At 38.6% G+C, this 22,889-nt stretch overlaps 1 protein-coding gene across 8 annotated transcripts in view; it reads left to right on the top strand.

Annotated features, from left to right (window-relative positions):
* Positions 1 to 22,889, top strand: part of RALGAPA2 (Ral GTPase activating protein catalytic subunit alpha 2) — a 139,304-nt gene that overhangs the window by 32,573 nt on the left and 83,842 nt on the right. For 6 of the 8 annotated variants that reach the window (XM_087774665.1, XM_087774664.1, XM_087774669.1 and 3 more), the window contains 14 exons: positions 1,252 to 1,425; positions 2,315 to 2,452; positions 3,058 to 3,206; positions 3,614 to 3,725; positions 4,505 to 4,742; positions 5,295 to 5,459; positions 8,235 to 8,375; positions 11,328 to 11,465; positions 11,990 to 12,087; positions 14,071 to 14,161; positions 14,329 to 14,505; positions 16,693 to 16,886; positions 17,386 to 17,484; positions 17,742 to 17,897. In XM_087774665.1, the coding sequence (XP_087630791.1) occupies positions 1,252 to 1,425; positions 2,315 to 2,452; positions 3,058 to 3,206; positions 3,614 to 3,725; positions 4,505 to 4,742; positions 5,295 to 5,459; positions 8,235 to 8,375; positions 11,328 to 11,465; positions 11,990 to 12,087; positions 14,071 to 14,161; positions 14,329 to 14,505; positions 16,693 to 16,886; positions 17,386 to 17,484; positions 17,742 to 17,897 (2,070 nt within the window). The remainder of the gene's footprint in view (positions 1 to 1,251; positions 1,426 to 2,314; positions 2,453 to 3,057; positions 3,207 to 3,613; positions 3,726 to 4,504; positions 4,743 to 5,294; positions 5,460 to 8,234; positions 8,376 to 11,327; positions 11,466 to 11,989; positions 12,088 to 14,070; positions 14,162 to 14,328; positions 14,506 to 16,692; positions 16,887 to 17,385; positions 17,485 to 17,741; positions 17,898 to 22,889) is intronic. The other 2 variants (XM_087774668.1, XM_087774666.1) reach the window with 1 other exon arrangement.

Below are 22,889 nucleotides of genomic sequence, written 5' to 3'. Positions count from 1 at the left end.
TTTTTCTTTCTACCCTACTTGTTAGCCTTTCTGAAAGCATTCCGTGTAGCGCCCATTCATCCTGCTGATGAGCTGCTGTTTCTCTAATATTCTGGCAGTTGGCTTCTGGCTTTTTCAGTTTCTGCATCCTTAATAAGTTGACAGCGGCTGTGAAGATATTTTCAGAAATGTCACGTGCTTGCTGTATGGTATATTTAAGCTTGCTTTTGCCAACCCTTCAATTTCTGTTGAAATCAGCTGTTGGATGTTGCGCTCCATGCTGACTAGAGACAAGGAGGTGTACTATGTGATGCAAAGATTTCCCCCGACCTAAGCAAGATACCTTTGTACTGTTTTTGCAGCTAAACTGGCTATAGGAAACGCTATAGGTTTTGACCCTGTTAATCATGGAGAGTGGGTAATCTCTTCATAGTTGAAAGGACCTATTTTTTTTAGTATGAAAAATGTATTTTCATCTCATTCAGTGGTTTTATAATATAATGCATATTGATATCAAATGTTTTTTGTTGGCAAAATACACTTTTTTTTTTTGTACCAGATAACATGTTCAGACATTGGTTTTTGTGCCTGTTCACTACAGTGCAAAGGTCTTCTGTCACTGTATTTTTTTTTTATTCTCCAAAGACCTCCAGAAATGTGGGGAAAGCAGCCAGTCTAGCCTTGGAAAGCTTTCAGAGAGGACTTCTTTACAGAATGATTCCCAAATACAGATATTGAGTAGCATGTTGAAAATAAATTTATTGTGCTGATTTCCAAAACTGTGGTGAGAAAGGATGGAATGCCAGCCACTGCTATCCTCATCACAACTTGCTGTCTTGTCTCTGCCTACACTTGCTGAACCGGCATTTGGCATTGTATACTGCTGATGTAATTTGAAGTCATCTCCTCCAGAGAGCGTAGCATAGTACCTAAGTTTAGCCTGCCGGACCTCTATGGCTAGTAATGGCTTGGGAGAGGAATCCACGTTAAGTTAGACGGCTTGCACGGAGCAAAACCAACCTCTCTGGTTTTGTCTGAACAAATACAATGGAAGTAATTTGGAATTAATAGTTACGGGATTGTGAATGATGTAGGAATATGCGTAGGCTGTTATTAATCATAACTCCTTCTAGTACAGACACAAAAGTAAAAATTATGTATCCTGTCTTTTTTGAGTGGTATTATTTATGGGTGGTGGTGTGTGGGTATGTTTATATATGCATGCACATCTATGTCCTATATATAGTAAAATTAGTTATCTTTTCAATTTAGGCTTTTTTATTGCCACCTTCTGATGTATCCGCAACACGAAAAGTGGTTAAGGTATATCGAAAGTGGATACTGCAAGAGAAACCTGTGTTCATGGAGGAGCCGGACAAAAAGGAAGACAGCCAGGATGCTGTTGTCAACTTAGAGGATTCATCAGTGCAAATGGATGGTAAACATGTATGGTATCAGCGTTACTTGCTTTATTCTGTTCGCCTGCAATATGTGATTTAAGTTTTAAACTGGCTGTGTAAATGAGTAACAATTTAAAAAATGTGTGGAAAATCAAGATTAAAAAATACTTTTATTTAAGGTCTAGAAATTTAAATAAATATTGAGTGTTCAGTAGCCCTTACTGAGCGCAGGGAAAGATTGCAGCTATTTTGAAAAAACTTTGTTGATTATTCCCTGTCTATACAAATATGATAGCAAGAACTTAATGGAAGAAATACTAATACATTCTGCAGTGTTAAAATTTACACTGTCTGTTGGCCTAGTGCACGTAGAACTATTTCCTTTTGGTGGTAGTTGCTTAAGAATTTGAAAATATCTACTGATTTGTACATACTGGATGACATATTTGGATTCAGACACCTTAATCTAGGAAATTAAAGTGTAGATGCAAATTCTATGCATCATCTTTTTAATATCCTATATTGAACCACCAGTAAAAGTTGGCTTTGACACTATTGACACTGTGAAGCTATTTAAAGGGAAGTTTTGTTGCACTGAGAAAGAGGTTCGAGTTGTAAAAACATAGTGAGAATTGCAAGGTTTTGACAGATTATTTTTGTAGGGGATTTGTAGTCTTGCCAGGCTTAAATTCAAATATTACTGCAATCAGTGACTACAAAATGTGATATAAAATATTTTAAATAACATAGCTCTTAAAACTTTTATGAACCTTTAAATTCCATATACTGTCTGTTTGTTCAGATATTAAGAAATAATCTACATTAAGAGAATGTAGGACATGACAGTTCCCCCTTTTTTGCTTTTGACATTTTAAATGATAAATACGGACGTATTCCTGCCTGCTTTGTCACTAACTGAATCGTGTTTTTGAAAGCTTTCCTCTGACCATTCAGGACATAAGCGCTCATCCAGCTGGGGAAGAACGTACTCCTTTACCAGTGCTGTTAACAGAGGATGTATATTAGAAGACGAGGACAAAAATGTTAAAGCTGGCGCTCAAGCTGCGTTACAGGTGCGGTGTATAGAAAGGTTGCAAGGCTGTAACTTACGTAATTGTGTAATTTACACTACAAAATATAATATAGTCTCTGAGATGAAGGAAAGCAGCTACCAGCAGTTGATGGTTTTTGTAAGATATGACTCGGACTTCACTTACAACTTTTTAAAAATGTTTATTAAACCACGTGTTTAAAATGTTTATTAAACCAGAGCCAGATAGCTATTTTAAGACAGAAGGTTCATCTTTTTTTCTGCTGTGGGTACTAGGAATTAAAAAGAAATGTACGTTTGCTTTCGTTGAATCTCATTTATTGGAAATATTGGTGGTTGCTCAAGCATATAGGAAATGAGTAGCTGGAGGAATGGTACTCTTGCCTGACTGGATAGGAGAGAGACCTCCAAAACCCATACTATGTAATGCATGCCTTTGTTGGGTCTGTAATGCCACCTGACTTTTTGCTAGAATGATGTAGAAAAATAAAGTGACAAGTAAAACATAAAACTTCTCTAAGGAGAAAGTGAAACGTTTGGCTGGAGGGGGACAAGTATTTTATTGTAAGTCTCAACTCTTTTTATTCTTGACACTACATAAACTGCCTGTAAATGCCTGTCTTGAAGGTATTCTTGACTAACTCCGCGAATGTTTTCTTACTGGAACCGTGCATTGAAGTCCCTGTGCTGCTGAAGGAGCAGGTTGATGCTTGCAAAGCAGTTCTGAGCATCTTTAGGCGCATGATAATGGAACTATCGATGAATAAAAAGACATGGTAAGCTTCATATATTCTGTATCATTTAAGAGAGAATTATCAACATGTAAACTTTATGGGAGAATTAATGGTTAGGGAAAAGACTTATTAGATAAGTCACACTTGTGACTTGCCTCCAAATTGATTCGTGAGATTGCAGGTTCTGCTGAGTCTACCTCACCGTAGTATTTGACTTCAAGGTTCTGGCTGGTATTTCCATTCCTGACTTCACATTCTCAAAAATTATTTTTTACAGTCCACAACCAACTAATGTTATTTTGCAAATGATCTGTGAAGTCTGAAGTGTGATCACATTGTCAATGAGTAAAGCTTACTGGAGAATTGAGAGGGTTTTTCGGTACATGAAAATTAACAAGTACAATTAATAGAACATGTGAACAAAAAGTACAATTTTGTTTTGGAACCAGGGAACAGATGTTACAGATACTCCTTAGAATAACAGAAGCTGTGATGCAGAAGCCGAAAGAAAACCAAATAAAGGACACATTTGCTCAAAGCATGTCGGGATTACTGTTCCGAGTGAGTGTTTGGTGTTTTTTTGTTTGTTTGCGTTTTTTTATGATGATTACCTGTAGATTTAGTGAAGTACTATTGCACAGTGCTAGGAAACCTACTTGTAAAACATGAAAAAATTCTCCTTTGCAGTAATACAAGTAATTATTTTGTGAACTGTTCCTAACAGAGGGAGACAGATTCCAGGTGCAACAAGCAGTTGATTTGTTCTTCAGGGCTCTATTACAAACCATGGTAGAACAGGCAGGCACACAGTCTCTTTGTGGGGTATCTTCAGTGAGTATCTCTAAAGTGTAAGCTTGACGTAACTGTTTTCCTAGAAGTTCAGCTGGCAAGTCAAAACTGAGTCACACTGAATGAGATGAAAACACTTATACGTTGTATTGTAGTTTGCATGCTCAGCTACAGTATCTAGGTCTGAGTGTCGCCGGTGTAGCTCAATCACTACAATCGTTTTGTAGGTACAAGAGACAGTTCTTTGTTCTATTATTATTATACACAGCATATTATTGCAGTTACCAGTGAACATACAGACCACCTGAAACATACGTTTCAGAATTTTTCCTTAGTCAGCAACTTTCACAGTTATTCACCCACCGATTTCTGGGAATGTGTTTTTTTTTTTTTTTTGATGAAAAACATCTATGCATAATATCTGTGCATCACGAATAATCAATGCTAATATGCAGGTCGGTGTCGACTTCATCAGCATGCAGGTTAGTGTTGGTGTGCTGAATTCATCTTGACAGAAATGTGTGAACTGTCACTTCTTTCTTTTCTCTCAGACCCTCATTGTGGCTTGGATCAGAGCAAACCTGAGCGTTTACATTTCTCGGGAGCTGTGGGATGAGCTGCTCAGCGTTCTGTCCGCCCTGACAGACTGGGAGGAGCTCATAAACGAGTGGGCCAATATCATGGACTCTCTAACAGCGGTGCTAGCAAGAACCGTGTATGGGGTGGAAATGACAAACTTACCCTTGGATAAGCTCAGTGAACAAAAAGAAAAAAAGCAGAGAGGGAAAGGTTAGTCTCTATGGTTCAGTGCTTTTTGTATCAAACAAGTTAAATATTTAAGTTTAAACTTAAAAATTAATTTAATCTAACATTAGGTATTACTTAATCTAGTGTAAGAACCTGTTTAATCAAATGTGAAGTGCTTTGGATTTATGTATTCTCATCCTTCATTGTGGGAGGAAAGGTAATTGGGGTCAATAGAAGACAGCTATTTAGCAGTTTTTGGTACACGCTTAAAATCAGTCTTTTCTGTGTAGTGGAAATGAAACGTGGTTTCCTGTGCTGTAGTCTGGCATAGTCATCAATGTAAAAATTCTTTTCCGTGTATTTTTAGGAAACTTTTTATTAATTACAGCATTTTGGCTACATTTATGTGCCACTTTGCAACTGAGGCACATAGTTGAAGTAGTGATTGTTTTTTAATAATAGTAAAAATTCATCTGTGTTGTTTAAAAGATTAATATTTTTCATGTCTGAGTGCTTGTAAGTCCATTCATACTTTAGGAAAAATACGTGCCAAAGCATGCAATGCTATAGAATTTTGTTTTCTTTATCTCTAAGGTGGCATTTTAGAGCCCCAAAAGACAGCTGTAGTGGGAAGATCTTTTTCATTAAGCTGGAAGAGTCATCCTGAAGTTGTGGAGCCAATGAGGTTCAGAAGTGCTACGACCTCTGGAGCTCCAGGAGTTGAGAAAGCAAGAAATATTGTTCGGCAAAGAGCAACAGGTTAGACCATAACTAAATGCTTATGTTCGCAAACACTCAGTAACACTCAAGTTTCAAATCTGCCTTTGTGCTGTGGCTGCTGCCAAAAGTTGTGCAACTTAATATTTATATGCCTAAACACAGTTGTTGTGTACCTGTGTCTGGATGTCTTGACCAATACCAGTATGAATAAAGAATCTAAGTATTTTGGAAAACTCTGAATATATGCTTTTAAATACATTACACTTAATTGCAAGTTAGTCATGTGCAAGTCACGTTTTTTTGTAAAGAAGTAAAGTACATTCCTGTTTTTATCAATTCATAAGAAAACATTTATTAACATCAGTTGGATAATATATATTGCTTCTGCACTTTCATACAGCTAGCTATTTACTGTGAGCACAAGGTAAACCAGATATTTAGTAAACAATTTCAGCCTTTCTTATTTGCTATATTTGCTTTCTTTTTATTAGCATGATGAGGTATGTATAGCATCTCCTTTTCCTTTTTTCTCTCATGTTTACTTCTAGAGAGAAGAAAACAGGAGATGGCAGAAATGGGGGTGAGGAATGATGGGGGACTGTCTGAGACCCCAGGCATTGAACAGATACCTGATTTTTCAAGCATTTCAGGAGGCTGAATTTGATCTCTCTTTTTATTTCATGGTAGCCTGTTTCTTTTTTCCAATTCAATGAGCTATGGATTAAAACTCTCCATGGAGAATCTCCTCCTTTTGAATAGGAGACTTTTTGCTGCACGGCTTCCTTCCTCATTCATAACAGATTAGCTGTGTTTCTTACCAGGAGAATTTGAAGGTGATTTAGTATGTTTCTGTGGCTACAGGCTTCACAACTAAGCCACAGTCTTCAGCTTAGATCACAAAATATTTTGGCATTGGAATCAATTCATTCTTTGTGTTTGTTTTACTTTTAAATTCAGCGAGTTCCTATTTGTGCTCCAGCGGAGAATTCTTTCTTTCTTTCTTATGCTACAGCATTTCTCCCCTAGACTTCTCACCAGAGCAGTAGAGAGAACCTGGAAGTATTGATCACCAAGGACTTTACTTGGTTGTGTACATTCAAATTAAAGAAACTTTCTACCTCTAGTAAGAAAAGCTTATTTGGTAGAGAGCAAGTAGGTTGCCAGGTAGGAGGGTGAACGTCACCTGTAAAAGGCCTTTACTTTCATTTTGTGTCTCACAGTCATAAAGAAAATTATTCTGGCTTTCGTGGGATTTGTGATGATCAATGGCTCCCAAGTCAGCAGGTGCAAAAAAGCTTTAGATTTGCACACGCGGTTATAACAATCTTCTCAAATATATAAAACGTATACCCCTTTTCTAAGGTAAGACTATTCAGAAACACACAAAATGCAGATGCTAAGCCTCCAGAGGTGTCATCTTTCAGAATACAGAAGCCAGGGCTGTTCGTGTGAGGACTCTCTTTAGCAAAGTGTCTCCCACTAGGGGCTTTCTTTAAACCCCTAATATTCTCCCCCTTCATTTAAAAACAACAACAAAAAAACCCTAAGTCAACATAAAAATACCAGAGCACCTGCTGCTTCCAGGTTAAGACTTTCTTTACATCTGCTGCTTGTATCTGGAGTTATAAGAGGAAGAGCTGAGTATTTCTGCAGCAGCAGATCTTTTGCCTGCTACCCTACTTGAGTATTTTTGCTTCCTCCTTCCTCTGTCTTCTAAGTGTCAGCATTGACATTGCTGTGTACAAGAAGAAGAAATGTACAGTGAATAAGATTTTTTTTTTTCCCCTAATAAATTTCTGTTAGAGACTTCTGTAATCCAGCATAACTTCTAATAATACAATTGATGATAAATTGCTGTTTTCTCTAAAGGAGAGTTTAAGCTTATAACAATTGGATATTAATCCATAAAATACCAAGTTTTTAATGGTGTTATACAGCCTCTAGAGTGTTAGCCACCTTGGAAAGTGTTTTTCTGGTGGCCTTTCTTTTTCTAAGAAACAGTGAACCCATTAAGTGTTGCTATTTTGAAGAGAAATTCAATAAGATATGCATGCAGACTGCACTTATCTTCTACCTTCCCATGTGGCGACTTAAGAACTCCAAAAACTTTCATGAATCTTGTGTCCCTTCCATCATTCTGTTCAGCAACATGGAAAGCAGGGCTCCCTACCCCAAAACCAGAGTCCACAGGATAATCCAGGGTGTAAGGAACTTCATCAAGTCTAACCCCCTGCTCAAAGCAGGGTCAGCTGTCCGTCAGACCAGGGTACTCAGGGCGTTATCTAGTCTGGACCTGCGATCCTAGTTTTAAAAGCAAAAACAGGGGCAACTCTATCTTTAGATCCGTTTTTGAGAAGCACGCTGTCCCGCTTCTCGTGTGAAAATGGATTGTTTTCAGCAGAGATGAATGAGTGTAAGAGGTAGCTGGTTTGGGGGGGAGCATTGCCAGCAGAGGGGAATTTGAGTATGTTTTACATTCTTTATTTCTGAGCTGTATGTACTGCTGCAGGTACTTCAATGAAAAGAAAAAAGGGTAAGTCGAATTAGCCCGGAGATAGGAATTGCATACTGACAAAATGAAATAGTCCACATTGTGGAACTGCTGTGATTCAGAAATCACTGATTATTGCATTTCCAGTGCGTGAGAAACAGTTGCACATTGTTAACTTACAGCTTATAGGAAGTACTTCTGGGCTTACTGTTGTAAACCTTTTTTTCTCAAAAGCTTTGTGTTTCATTGTGTCAAGACATTCAAAACCCCAAATATTTCATAATTTTTTCTGACATAATTATTGCTTTATTTTTTCCTGGAAGCTAAGCGAAGCCAGTCTATCAGCAACTGTGTTCATCTTTATGAGGCTTTGCCAGCTACTAAAAGTGTACCTCTTCTGCTTCACACTGTGAGCTCTCTCTTACCTGGTATCTCTTACACTTCTTGCTCTCACAGACTGTCAGGTACTGTACTTTAAAGTCATCTTTTATATAAATGTTCTTTATATTTTTAAACTGCTGTCTGTCTACTCCCTTCCTCTCCAGTTGATTATTCTTTAGCAGTGTGGAATGAGATGTTTTGCACTGGTTCTGTTTCCCGTGCCTCGGATCTGTTCAAAACGTGCTCTTAAGTAATATTGGTAGCCATTAAGAGACGAGCAAGTTTAATGGGAGCATATCTTGTCCTTTTTCAGCGTTACAAAGGGGGGGCAAAGAGTGGCTATTTCTAATGTTTTTTTTGTTATTCTGTCGCTGGGTTCGTTGTCAAAATAAGTAACCGTTTCAGGGAAAAAGAGGAGAGCAGTATCTTTTCAAGGAACTACTGTAGAAACTAGTTGAATGCTTGAATGTATGAGCTAGCGCAAGCAAAATACGTAGTCAAAGAAACGCAGCTGGTCGAGCTACTTGATTAAAAAGAAAAATCTCATTCAATCTATGTTACACTCAGTTACAAATTGGTGCTTATGAATGTGGAATTTTTTTTTTCTTCTAAAGAATTCTTCCTGTAATTGTTGATTCCAGAAGGAAATCTAAAAGATTCGTCTGTGCTTCTTAGCTCTCAGCTAGTGTTTGATTTCTCTCAAAATGTTTGTAGTACTGCAAGCAATGCAGTTTTTGCTCATTTTAATATTAGATTACCATGAATTACAATTAGAATTATATTCCCTAGTAACTGAAGTAAAATTTATTTTCATTTCTTAATAAAGAAATGCTTTTATTCATCTTTACACTTTCAATTACTTAATTTATTAAAGGTTTCCAAGCAGTTGTTGACATTTTAATATAGTGCAGACCAAATATACTAAGGATTAGGAATGTAAAAACTAAAGGCAGCAATTCAGATTTGGGCATTTTAGTGGTTATTTAGACGGAAGTGGGGGTATTTTTACTCACAAGTGTAGTAAACTTTTCTCCTGTTCTCAATACAGTCTCATCCTGTGGAACTTGCTGTTGTGATAAATAAAGCTCGAACAAACCCTAAGCATACCACTTCTGAACTGAATTCTGTACCGGTACCCAGGCATAGATGTGAAAAACAGATGTAATGGCCTGAGAATACAAAGCTGCTTCGTTGTAGGGCGTTCATCCTATCACCTAGCCAAGAGGTGTCGGTGGAAGCAGTGAGATTTCTCTATTATGTTAGCAGACCTTCTTTTATTTCCGTTTCCAGCTAGCAAGTCTCTGAAAATATGACACTGTGTCACCTCCCACAGTTCGCTTCCTGGGAGGGGTTTCTGACTCCTGAGCCCTAAGCAGGGTCGTGAGCTGCTGGAGCAAGAAAAGTTTTGCATCTGGCTCTCTAGGGATTCCTATTTTGTGAAATAGCTTTAGTGTTTTATCATCTCGTGCTGCTTACAGTTACCTTCGGTCACAACACTGAAACTGTTCTAGCTAGTGAATATGGGCATTGACCTGAAAGATGAACTATTTTTTATTATTAATTTATTATTTTATATATTGCTTTCAGTAAGACACTTAAAGTCAACGGTGATACTTTGAGGTCAGTAAATACCAGAACAGTTAGTTTTTGTGCACGTGTATTTGTGAGATAATTTCCTGAAATACACGCGTGTTTATGAAGTATTTAAGCATCGTTTAAAGTCACTTGGTAGCCTGGATTGAAGGAACTGAGCCCGCTGTCCTCCTCCTGCAGGCTGCTGCTGCGGTCTGTGCATGTTGGTCTGTAACCTCGTGTCCCGCGGGGCCGTGCTTCTTGCTCGTTCCTGAGTAAGCGCAGCCTCAGTGTCAGCGCTGTGGAGCCGGCAGGAAGCAGAGCAGAGGAAGGGAGAGAAGGGGAGGAGAATAGAAAGGCGGTGGAAAGGTCACTTTTATTTAATGTGCATATCATGTGACAATATGCTGAAAGAAATCTAGAGGACTTAATAACTCATCCCACGTTCTTTATTGAAAAAAAGAAATTCAAGGGTTTGCATAAGAGTTGCTACAGCAGCGTGTTTCCTCATTTTTTTTAAAAAGAATAGCATTGGCTCTGCAGAGTGAACACCTTGAACAGTCTGCTGGTGGCTGTGTTGGGTCAGCCTCGACGGGATGTGCGGGCCGCCTCTTGGACTGCTTTCCAGGGAAAGAGTTAGCAATTAGCTTAAGCATGGTCGGTGGCATTAACCAGTGTCCTGGCTGTAACTGAAAGCACCACTACTGAGTGCGAACATACTTGATCCCGAGTGTTGCTGTCTTTCCCCTGCCCCGCAATGCTGTGAGAAATGCTTTTCTAAAAGCATTGTGTTGCTAGCTAATCTCAAGAGTTCCTGTTGCTCCTTCCCCAGGACGTCAATTTACTTGAATTTTCATGCCCCCCTCTCCCCCAGTTTTATTTCTTATTTTCAGTTACAGCAAAAAAGCTGCATGATTCAGTTTGTCCTCAGGAACGAAGCCTGAATCGTATGTAGCTAAGATCTCTTTTTTTACTGTTTGATTTGTTGCCTTTTTTATTCTCCCCTTCCCCTCTTTATGGAGGAGAAGTCAGTAAGCACAGTCGTCTTTTCTGCACTCTGCATCCATAGCAGTTTGCTGCCTCTCCTCTATTCTTTCTGGTTTGAGAACGAACAGGGTCTGGTTTGGGTCTCTAGCACTGAAAAACATAGCTTTGTTCACAGGACATCCTCCCACCCTTCCTTGTGCACTCCGAACCCCCGGAGTAATTTCTGTCCTTTTTCTAGACTTTTTATCACTTACACTGCTCATACACCTCTCTCTAAACTTTATGGTTTTTCTAAGGATGTTTCATAAAACTTAAATAGTCACTTCTGTAACTAGGAGTTACATTCTAGCTTTGTAACTTGGGAGTTTTAAATACTTGAATGGGTCACTTTTTCATATAGCTTTCTTAGGTAAGGAGTTCGTGTGTGTATAATTCTGAGGTCGTGCAAATATTTTGTGTTTAAATTAAATCAACAGAAGTTGAAGAATCTCAACAGCTGGAGAATTCAACAGGAACAGAAGCTATGGGCCTGTTTGCAGACCAAGAGCAGCAGCTAACTCGAAGCAGCAGCACTTCAGATATTACAGATCAGTTTCCATCTGATTTTTTTCAAGGTAATTTTGACAAAATACAGTGATACTGTACTTCTGAAGAAAAAATGCTGAGACCTGTTCAGCCTCATAAATGCTACTTTGGTTTCCAGCTCTGTTCTAAAATGGTTTTTATCTCATTTTCTTAGTAAATGTACTGTTGGTATCTTGTTGAAAGAACTGATTTTAAGAAGTTACAGACTACAAATGCAGGACGTGACCTTTTATAAAGCAGGGCAGTTAAAAATGAAACCTTTGAATGTATGCATTATGTATGTAACTCTTAGACTTTTTTTTTAACTCTGACTTGCATTTAAATTTTGTGTATTAAAGCTAACAGTTCTACTTCTGTTCCTATCGTGTAAGTACGTTATGCTTGTGAAGGATTTTTCAAAACATCATGTATTCCATTTTGATGTTGTATTACTTCACTTAGCTATAAATATAGGAAGCGTACATGTAAACGTAACTGAAATTTTCATATAATTTGGTATGTACTTTGGTCCCACAAATGTTTATGGTTCTTGTTTACTTTCTAAAATTTCTAGGTAAAAAGTCTGGGAGTTCTCATAATTTAACTTCTTCAGACTCCAAATCAGTTCAAGAAAATAAGGGTTATACGAAGAAGGAACACGAAGCTGAGCAAGTAAGGCAAAATAGAAAGTGATTATTGATAAGATTCTCACGATGTTTTATTTCTAATCGGATGCCTTTTAGTATTTAGAAACTCTAGCAACTGAAAGTGTGAAAAATCATTAATTGCATTTCTAGTACAGAATCTGGAACTGAGCTGTAGCTGTTCATTATGCTGTTCGGTATGATCATGCTGTGCCTCTGGATCTTCTCGGTTGCTTATGCCGTATTATGTAATTGGCTGTATTCTAGTCTTATACGAGACTTCTGTGCTTTTTTTATATTAAATAGAAACAAGAAGTTCATAACTTTTTAAATATAAATAATTCATGGCTATTTATAGAGCTACAGTACACTGGAATAAATGTTTGATGGTTTAAAGTGCTGGGGAAAATGCTTTCCTTCAGCGCAATTTGTATCACCAGCTATGTATTGCAGATGTTTCTATAAGTTAACATTAGGACAGGCAAGCTTCATAAATTTTTAATGCAACTTTTGAATAAATGGTAGAAATAATAAATGACTGAGGCTGATCATCTTTGTGGAAGTGTAATGCAATACAGCATGGAGGACTTCAAGCTGAATCTCATCTTTGGACCTTGGCTCTCCCATACGTCTGGACTTAAAGTACCATTAACACTCAGCTCTAGAGAAGAGAGACGAGGCATTTTCTGCAGCGTGCTTTCATTCATCGCTTCAGGAGTAACAAAGTGTTTCAAAAAGGAAGGAAAACCTAGTCCGCTTTGCATGGTGGAGGGGAGAAGGAGAGAAGTAAGCTCTCCAGAGTAGTAGGGGAATTAAAAATTAACCTGGCTCCCCATTCTATTTTAGTGGCATGTGTTATAAAATATTCACAAGCATATGCTGCCGGGCTGTTACCAGTATTGCACTTTCACCCTTTTTGCAAGTACAAGCTGGAGTTTGACCATACATTCGCTGCATAACTTGCTAATGTACCACGTGAACTGGTTTGCCTTCATCTCACAACCTGCTGAAATATTGTCATCGCTGATCCCTGACAGCCAGATTTGCCAGGGAAGAAAGGCAGACCACTCTGCAGCACAAGCAAACGTGTAGTTCTTGGGGATGACTGTCAGTTCTCTCCGGGGGGGGAAAAAAAGCAAGCTACAATGTTAGATAACATAATAATAATTTCTACAAGCCAGTTGTCTCTTTGGTGGCAATCATTTGCTTTCTCGGATATATCCAGAAAGAACGAATGGATTAATGTCTGCCCAGTGGAAATTTATTTAAAAATAGTAATACTAAGAATTGCAAATATAAAAATGGAATTTCAGAAATGTTAACTGAATTGAGGAATTTGAGTAGAATTCCTTCAGCAGTTAGATCTGGTATGTTCCTGGGGGTAAGGCGTTGGGGCTTTTTGTTGCGTATTTGCAATGGAAAACATGATACTCTGTTTTTCTGGCAGAAATTAAGTTTTGCTGTTATAGATGACATGGAGTTGCAAGAAATGTGAATTTGAAGGTGGTCTGCCAGATATAAAGAAAAACAATTACGCTTAGGGACAGAGCAGTATCATCTAGAAGCGGAAAATTGTCTGAAGGGTTTTCAGCAAGTAGGCTATAAATCCGTTTGAAGAAGGTGGTAAACAAAAGATCAGGTGTCTTTGCATGGGTTGTTTTGCAGCAGAGTAATGCCCCGACATAAGAAATGACTACTAATTTCTTTCCGAAAGATTTTTTTGATATTTATAAAAGCATTGAATGATTTCAGATTTGTGGAAAAATATAAATAAGAAGTCCTGCTTGTTGGTATGAAAACTGAGTTTAAGAAAGGGAGGATAACAACTGAAATTGAAAGCATGATAGTTTCCTTAAGACATTTAAAGATATTTGGTTTGTCTAAATATTCATGAATATATCTTGACTGAGTTGCAATTAATTTCTAATAACTGTGTATCTTGAATTTGCTAAAATATAATGTAGCTTTCAAAACTGTAATAAGCTGAGATTAATATTTTTTTTCTCTGAAGGTACTAGTACGAAGAAGCAGTAGTACAGCTGAATTAGATTTGAAAGCAGACTTGCAGCAATCACATGAAAATTACAGAGAGAGAGAAAAAAGTGAGTGCCAAGAAATACAGTATTTTTCTTAAGGGCTACAGCCCTTGAAATCAGTGTCATAATTTTGTCTTGTTACAGATATATTAGATGCTTTTCTCATCATGCTTTGCTAATGCAGTCTTTAAAAAGAGGGTTTGTGATCTTTACTAATCCCCTTCTTGCTTTAGGTGAAAGCGTTAGCAGTGACACATCCATCGGCTATAATAATGAAGTAGAGATCGCGCTTGTCCCCTGGCAAGCTTCTGAAGAAGACCACGAAGTTAATGCATCAGCAGATGTTTGTGTGGATCCTGATGCACCTCGCTGGCTTCAGCTTAGTCCCTCAGATACTGCAAATTTAACAGGTACTGTAGTCCAGAGAAGGTATTCACTATTTCAGATATTTATCTCAAAAAGGAGTTTATACAGTACAGTTTGCTTGTAAAAAGTATGTTTCGTTTGGCATATATCACCAAGTTTCGTTCTTAATGTTCATTCAAAAATGAGATTTGAATGCCCAGAGTTTAAGGAATTTGGATAATCAGATTGAAGCCAACATAGGTGCCAATAAATTGTGATCCAGAAAATGACTGCACAGTTGAAAATAACTGGGTTGCTTACTGGGTCAAATTACTACTAATCAACCAAGATGTGATAGCTGATCACTTGTGCCCTCTTAGCCTGCCCCAGTGTTCAAGTAAAAGAAATTACTTTAATTTGTATTTTAAGTTAATAGGCGTTATTTCATAGCACAATGGTCTAAAGAAATTCCTTACTCTATATTTTGACTGATAGGAAATAACTGGTTAATTCACAATAACGTCTTTCATCTTAATCCTGTTACCTTCCTTATTTATACTTCAAAGTACACAATGCCTATACTCCAGTAGGATGTGATAAGTGGCATTCTCAGAAGAGTTAATTTGGAAGTCCTTTACCTTTTCATTTAATTTGTAGTGTCTTTAACATATACAACACTCATGATTATTGAAATATTTTGATTCTTTGCAATTTGTAAAGGTTACCTTCCCATCTAATAACATGAGTCAGAGATGTTAGTTCAGTAACTTAACGCAGTAACATATGAAACTACCTTATAGATAGCTGTTTTTGCTAACAGATATATAGTTTCAAGGATATTTTTTTTTCATATTCACTTTTTCTTTGAAATATCTCTAATTTAATGAGCCAGCACACCTAGTTCAACAGTTCAGGCTGCCATTGTACAAAAGGTAGCATGTAACGCTGTACGTGGTAAGGATTATTATGTATGATAAATTCATTGCTTTCTTTATGTCTATGATAAAAGACATTGCTCCTTTGTGTGTACAAAGAGAATGAATTATATAAAATAACCTGAAAGTTAACTTAGATGAGAAAGAAAAATAGGGTAACAAATGTATAGTTGCCCGACAGAGCCAGTGTGCCCTTACTGCATGCCTGGTTCTCACCCAAGTCACAAAACTTTGTTTTGCTGTAGAAACCGCTATGGTGTAAGGCAAAAAAAATACTGTGACACCACCACTGAGCAGCATAGATGCAATTTCCCTGACGATAGATCTGTTGAAGATCATTCTAATGTGCTTAATAAATAACATCTGTTTTAACACTTTTCATAATGCTGCAATAAACAAAACAAAACAAGCAAAAAGCAAAAAAAATCCCAAAAGCTTTTTTAAAAATAAATTCAAGTAAACATAAAAACATCTAAAATGGCTTTTATTTTGCTAACCTTCTCTGGGCTCTGGGAGGACACAAGTTATTTATTTCTCTCTGCCTGTGTAGAGGTTTCCTGCAACTTCCCCTGAAACACTGGCGGCTGAGCAGTGCAGGGTGCCACAGTGGACCACGGGTCTGATTCTGCCTGCAGACAGGCTGCTACGCAGCTTTCCCTGGTCTGGTAGAAGATAATACAACAGCTCTTGTCATTAAAATTTGCACTTCGATATGGAATTTTTCTTTTACTGTTTAAGTGTATTAATTCCGTTATTCTGACAGTCTTCACAAAGCCCTGCTTTCCTTCTCAGTTTGCATACCACTGTCTCAGAACTGCTTCCGTATAAAACGATGACACCTGAGCGTACTCTTCATCACTAGCAGTGCATACTTTTTAGTTCCTTTGTTCAGTTCCATTTCCAGGTCATTTTATATGGTGTGATCTTGAAGAAGAAGGGACTCTTAGCAATAGAAATATTAGCTGTAAAAGCCAGTTATTGACTGAATAAATCTCTGAGTACATGAATGTTCCATTTAACTGCATTTGCCTCCCTGCTGAAAAACCAACCCTTGAGTGGGGGCAGGCTGTCTGATGTAAAACTGATCTATAGCTGTGTCATCTCTGTGTGGAAGCCCTTTAGCCTACATTTTCTGCCATTTTTTTCTTTGAATCATGGGCTAGCTTGAGCAATGGATGAGAGAGAGATGATCTGGTGGGAGAGAATACTTTTGAGATGGAAGACAGTTAGAAGAAGTAATGTTCCTATTTTATTGACCAAATTTATACTGTACGCTGTGTTTCTAATTCATGGAAACTGAACTTCTAAAATTTACAGACAGCAGTGAATTCCTTGCTGATGACTGCAGTATAATTGCTGGTGGAAGCCTTATCGGTTGGCATCCTGATTCTGCTGCTGTGTTGTGGAGGAGGATCTTGGGAATTCTTGGAGATGTGAACAATATACAGTCACCTAAAATCCATGCAAAAGTTTTTGGGTATCTTTATGAGTTGTGGTATAAACTTGCAAAGGTATTGTATGTGATGCTTACATCTAATGATAATGATTTTTCTTTTCTTGTAAAAATTATTATTAAATTTGATTTAGTATTAGCATCTGGAACATAAGCATGAGGATTCTGTCATAAAGAAAGATAATCTTGTTTGATTTCTAGTGGGTCTCCCCAGTAGAGAATGTTCCTGTTCCATGACAAGAGAATTTAGATTGGTTAATTTAAATGGGGTGAGGAAACAGCAGCAAAGGAAATAGAATAGAATAGAATACCGCAAACGTTGGTGTTTGGTGTAAAAGCTCATGGTATGGCCTAAAATGGTAATATTTGCTTAGGCTGTGGGGAAGCGCTATAGAACAAGCTTTCCTGGTAGTTTTGGCTTAAGTAGGAACTGTATTGCGCAGGGGGTAGTGCTTTTAAAGTAAATCAAATAAAATGAAAAAGTAATAATATGAAATAAAGAGCATTAATAAAGTAAGCTATCAGTTTTATTAACTCTCTTCTTTGAAAAACATCAGATACGGGACAACCTTGCTATCAGTGTGGACAATCAGTCTACTCCCTCTCCTCCTGTCTTAATTCCTCCTCTCAGAATATTTGCATCGTGGTTGTTCAAGGTAAGGTATTTCTAAAACTTTCACACATTAGTATTTTTTTCTATATCAGTACTGAATTTGTGTATGTTTAGTTGTGTTATTTTTAATTTTTGCAATCACTGCTAGCTAAGAAGATGAATACCCTCCAAAGGCTATTTGGACTCTATTTTAATAAATGCACGTAACAGATTTGCTTTATGGAAAATCTGCTGAAGGTAGTTTTGCATTAGCTGGCTACTAGAAAAAGAGTAATAATACAAGGTCTTTGCTCTTCTCAGGCGACCACCCTGCCAAATGAATATAAGGAAGGAAAACTTCAGGCATACAGGCTGATCTGCGCTATGATGACTAGGCGTCAAGATGTGCTGCCAAATTCTGATTTCCTGGTGCATTTTTATTTTGTGATGCACCTTGGCTTAACAAGTGAAGACCAGGTACAAGCTTTACTTGATAAAAAAATAATTCATTACTGTGTGCTGATGGAAATGTCTGTATTTTCATATTTGAAGATCTGAAGCAGAAAGGAAGCAATGCTTTGCAACAATTGTTGCATGACATCCTGTGTAGCCTAGTCTGTACCTCTCTTAGATTACGAAGTCCTAACTTTCTCATTGATCTCCCAGTTATAAATTTTTAAAGAACAACTACTTGTTTGTGACTTATTGTCACAACTGCATCACAGACGCTTGTTGATGTTTCTTTCTCCGTTTCCTGACGTTTCTGAGGAATAATCTGTGATGAGTTTCTGTCCATCTGCATTGCACGGTTAGTGGGTCTAGCTGGTCACATTATAAATGTTCAAACGCTCGGGTGATATTAAGTCTTGAGCTACGCTGTGCGTTTGACCAGTGTGTTTAAACTTTGGTTATGGCAAAGCAGGAGCCTGGTGTGTCCAATGGCCCTACCACCTTCCTGGACAAACTGCGATGCTGTGAAGTTGGTGCTTCCAGAGCAGCCGCTGGAGTTGGTCTGTTCACGTTATTTACAACTTCAGGGAAATAGCAGTTACTCCCAGCTTCTGGTGCAGATGTTTTTACCTTCTATCGTGAGTTAAAATGTTAGACACGATCTCGGGCACAGGAGGGCCTGCAAAGAGCTGCAGTTAGTTTGTGAGCAATCTGCTCTCAGCACACCCTTTTGAATGCCCTGTGCCATTGCTTGCAAGGACGTCCTCAAAAATGAGAAGTAATGTTGTGCTTTCCCAAGATTAATCCTTCAGGGGATGTTTAAAACTGTCATACCAGCTCTTTTTAACTGGTGCAAAGGGGACTGAAGGGAGAACTGAGACGGAAGGTTATTTTACCGCTGTAACCAACAGGTGCTGCCGAAACCTTCTGTTTCTGTGGATAAATGTTGTTTCTAGGTCCCTGTGTCCTGGGTTGGCCTAATTAATAAAGTATTCAGTGGGAGATGAGGAAAAGATGTCATATGTGGAGATGCGAGAAGGTTATTGGGCCACAGAAACAGCTAAATACTCATAAAAACTATAAGAAATACTCCTTAGACAAAATAGAGAATATCTAACAACTTTTCCATGTTTTTATAGCTGTAGGAGTGAGTTTTCTTCCTTAAAAGAAATAGTCTAATGAAAGCAATGGTTAGAGCCGTGCTGCAGATGCCAGCAGAGGGCACACAGACCCCTTTGTAAATCCTGTAGGGGCCGCTTCTTCCGAGAGCCGTTTCTGGTGCCTTCAGTAAGCCAGCAGGAAGAGTCTTGCACAGGTTTGGTTATTTCTGAGATGAAAGAGAGAAATAAGGGGTTGTTACCGGCCTCTTGCTTTGTGAATATCAGTTCCCCTTCTGAAAAGTTAGAGCATTTGGAAAATCTTCCTTTTAAATAGATAATGGGGGGGGGGGGGGGGGGGAAGAATAGAAAGGAAAGGGTTTTCTTCTGGAAAAAACCTAGGAGCCCTGGCTGCTGCTGACACAGAAAAAAAGATAAGCATCTGCCATTTATGAAGCACAAATGAGGAAAAATAAAACTGTAGTGGGAACTCCCCTTTTTGCCACTCTCAGTATGTTACCTGAGAGTAATGAAGAGCTCGTTACTCTTTCATTTCACTAATGCCATTCCGGTTTCAGACAGTTTAACACTGCTTGGCGTACAGAGTAACTGCATTCCCCTACAAAAAAAAAAAGACTGTGTGATAACACCCGCTGTGATCAGACCCCCTGAATTTTAAAAACCACACAGCATTAAGTCCTCTCACATAAAACATACAACTCAAGAACCTTTAAAGCCTGATGTAGACCAGATTTAAAAAAAAAATAAAATAATTCACTTTTATATTTGAAAAAACAAACACCCTTAAATCAGTATAGCAGCCGCTGCCAACACAGGGCCATAGGGATGGAAAATGTCAGTAATTTTAAGACTTAAGTTGTTTTCATCAACACGTTTCCATGAAATGGCCAGATTTTCAGAGGTGTTCAGCTGTTGGCAGTTCCTTTTTTCTAAGCTAAAAAAGATGCTCTGTTTTTATAAATCTGATCGCTTCCTGGAGAACCAATTCTACATAGAAACTGGGAGATTTTTAAAATGTGGGGTTGGTTGTTGTTGAACTGTTTTTCACCCTGTTTATTGCGCTTTGGTGTTAGTAACAGTTCCACAGATTTTAAGCCTCTTGCTTTATTGCACACGGGATTTCAGTCCTTGCGCAGAGTTACGATCCAGAAGTTAAAGATGAAGAAGTGACGACTGTGCAGCGAAGGCAGACCCCACATTGCACATCCTTCCAGGGCTTCCCAGATATTTTGCGTGCTCATGCTGCTCTTTTGTTCTTCCTTGCCTCGCTCGGTTTTGCTTTCTTGCCTCTTGGTGGCAAGCTTGACCACAAGTTTTTTCTTACGGTACCGTCCTTCCAGTTTTGCTTTCCTTAGCTGGGAAACTGATTGAGGTGTTAACTCATGGTGCTTTGGAGCTTGGATTCTCATGCAATGTGCTGTTATGAAGCACGATCCTTATACTTATTTCTGTATTTCCAGTATGATGAGCATCAAGGTGCTTGATGGCTGGCAGTTTGCACACCGAGGGTTACGACGAATGCAGGAATGCATTGTGCGAGGCAGAAGTAGCTCCTGAGGTGTGCAAACAGTAGCAAAGCGTAAAGTGTGCGTTGCGAAGCACTTTGCAGTCACAGGGTCTCACAGCTTCCTGTAAGAAACAGGACGATGTACAATGAACGCAATGCAGTACCAGTACCGATTTTGTGATTTTTTGTATTTCTCGGTGACCTTTGGTATATGCTGTTACCTGATAAACTTCTTATAACAGAGGCTATGATATTGTGGGGCACAAGGATCGCTGGAACATGGATCCCAGTTCTTCGTAACACTGCAGAATCCCTCCCTGCCAAAGTGTGGTTTCTAGGATTCAAGTTAGTGCATACCAAAATAAACTTGGGTGCAGATTTTTTTTAGCACAGATTGTTTTTATTTGCTAAGCACAAGCATAAATTTCTCCCTCGTAAGGAACATCAACAGGAGAAAGGGGGGGGGGGTTCTCATGGGGGAATTTTCCTTCTGTACATATGACTAGTGCAACTTTAAAATTTATGGGGGAAAGCAGCAGAAAGGTAGACCAACCCCAGGAAATCGCACTGGCTACTTTAGAAGAGCTTTTTAAGTGACTGTGTAATTTTAAAAAATTACAGTCAGAAACCTCTTTGACCTGACCGTGATTATCAATATTTTAGTTAGCATCAGAAGTGTTTCTTTTTGAAATACATCTCTCTTTCCACTCCTCCCTTAAGGATATGAGTATACAAAATTTCTGCTGTATTGTAGATTTTGGTGTTGACAGAAAAACAAAAGAATACATTTTTTAATACGGTTAGAAATTAATACAGTCTTATTCCCAGCAAGTGCAACCTAACTTTGCAGACTTGTCTCATGGGGTGTATAAAAGAGCAATGTAGGGTTATATTTTATAGAAAGCTCCCATGGCATTCTGAGTTCAAGATGCAGCAATTAGCTCAGCAGATGAGAAAGGAGACAGCGAGGTAACGAGCTGCATCTAATTTGTCTGTGTGGAAGTGTCTAACAACAAACATCTCTGAAGAAGTGAACAATTCTCTGCAACAATTGCATCACCTTGTCGGGTGGGAGAGGCCGTTGCGTAAATGGCAGTACGCAGTAAGTCCCGGTCTGGCGCTGTAATTGCTTCCAGCTCGCGAAGGGGCCCGAGGTCAGGGGGCAAGTGACCGTCTGGGGGATGCAGAGTCTCCTCCTGTACCGCTCAAGTCAGGGGGCATTTTTCTGATGCTGTAGTGAGCCTGGATTTTTTCCTACAGTTATTTTATGGATGGAGTTCACTGAGGCTCGCCACCTCCCCTCCCTGACCCCCAGTGCAAGGGGAAGTGAATTCGGACGTTCACTACCACACCGTGGGTTAGTGAAGGTAGTTCACCTACGATTGCTCCAATTCCTCACCTAGATTATGGAAAATGGTGAAATGTTCTTGGGGTGTGCTTTTGTTAGGAGATGCCACGGGATAGCCTGTTGCAGTTTGGGTAGGCATAGCTGCCTTATGCTGCTAGGTGAGGCTGATGGTTGAAAACCCCCCATTCCAGTGATTGCAACTATACACGTCTTTTGATTTGGACAATAAATACAGCTTTTTAAATTAAACTGAAGTCTAATACTGCAGTGCACAAATTTTACACATACCTGAACTGGGAAAGGAAATGGATTTTATTAATGCTAGTGGTTGCTTACTGTGGCAGTGATTTTTGCTTCATGAACTTGAAAAGGTACATAAGCATCTCCTTGCTTCATAGCTTCCTTGTTTTTGCTGAAGAACAACAGTACCAAAACACGATTCCAAAATACTACTAACACTAGTCAGCCCCCTTCTCAGAAAAGCCACTATTGAGATAAGTCTGATTCCTCAATTCTGGTACTTTTGGTACTTAAATAATCCTTCCAGATTACTGGTGTATTTCTCCTAAAACTTCTGTGGATGTTTGTGACACTGTCTTATTTCTGCCTAAACTTGCACCCTTAGTTTGAGAAGAGAATGCGGTGCAAGTTAGGTGCTTACCTTGTAGTTACACTGTAAAAGAAGAGGCAGGCTTTCAATATTTTTTTCAAGTTTCAAACCACCAGCTGTTTAGTGCCATTTTTTTTTTTTTAGAAAGTCTCACCCTACTGCCGGGGCTTTAGCATCAGTTAACGTGCGTGGTGTAACCTGTTGACAACACATGCCGCCGAGGTTTTGCCCAGTAGTCAGAAGGTTTTCTGAAAAGTGAGCTACCAGGTTAGTTATATTCCTGACTTTTGAAGTGAGTTTTAACAAATAGGTGTAATAAATGTACAATTATACTGGCTTGCCAGGTATCTTTGGAATAGAGTCCTTATGTATATAAGAAGATATTAAGGAAGATAATAAAAAGTGTAGAGTTCAGAAATTCTCTGTGGAAAGGACA

This window comes from Nipponia nippon, unplaced genomic scaffold (assembly GCF_047370975.1).
Source record: "Nipponia nippon isolate SJK-2023a ecotype South Korea unplaced genomic scaffold, ASM4737097v1 scaffold_4, whole genome shotgun sequence".
Classification (NCBI taxonomy): Eukaryota; Metazoa; Chordata; class Aves; order Pelecaniformes; family Threskiornithidae; genus Nipponia; species Nipponia nippon.
The sequence above is the reverse complement of the archived record's forward strand: the minus strand, read 5'-3'. Positions and strand labels throughout refer to the sequence as shown.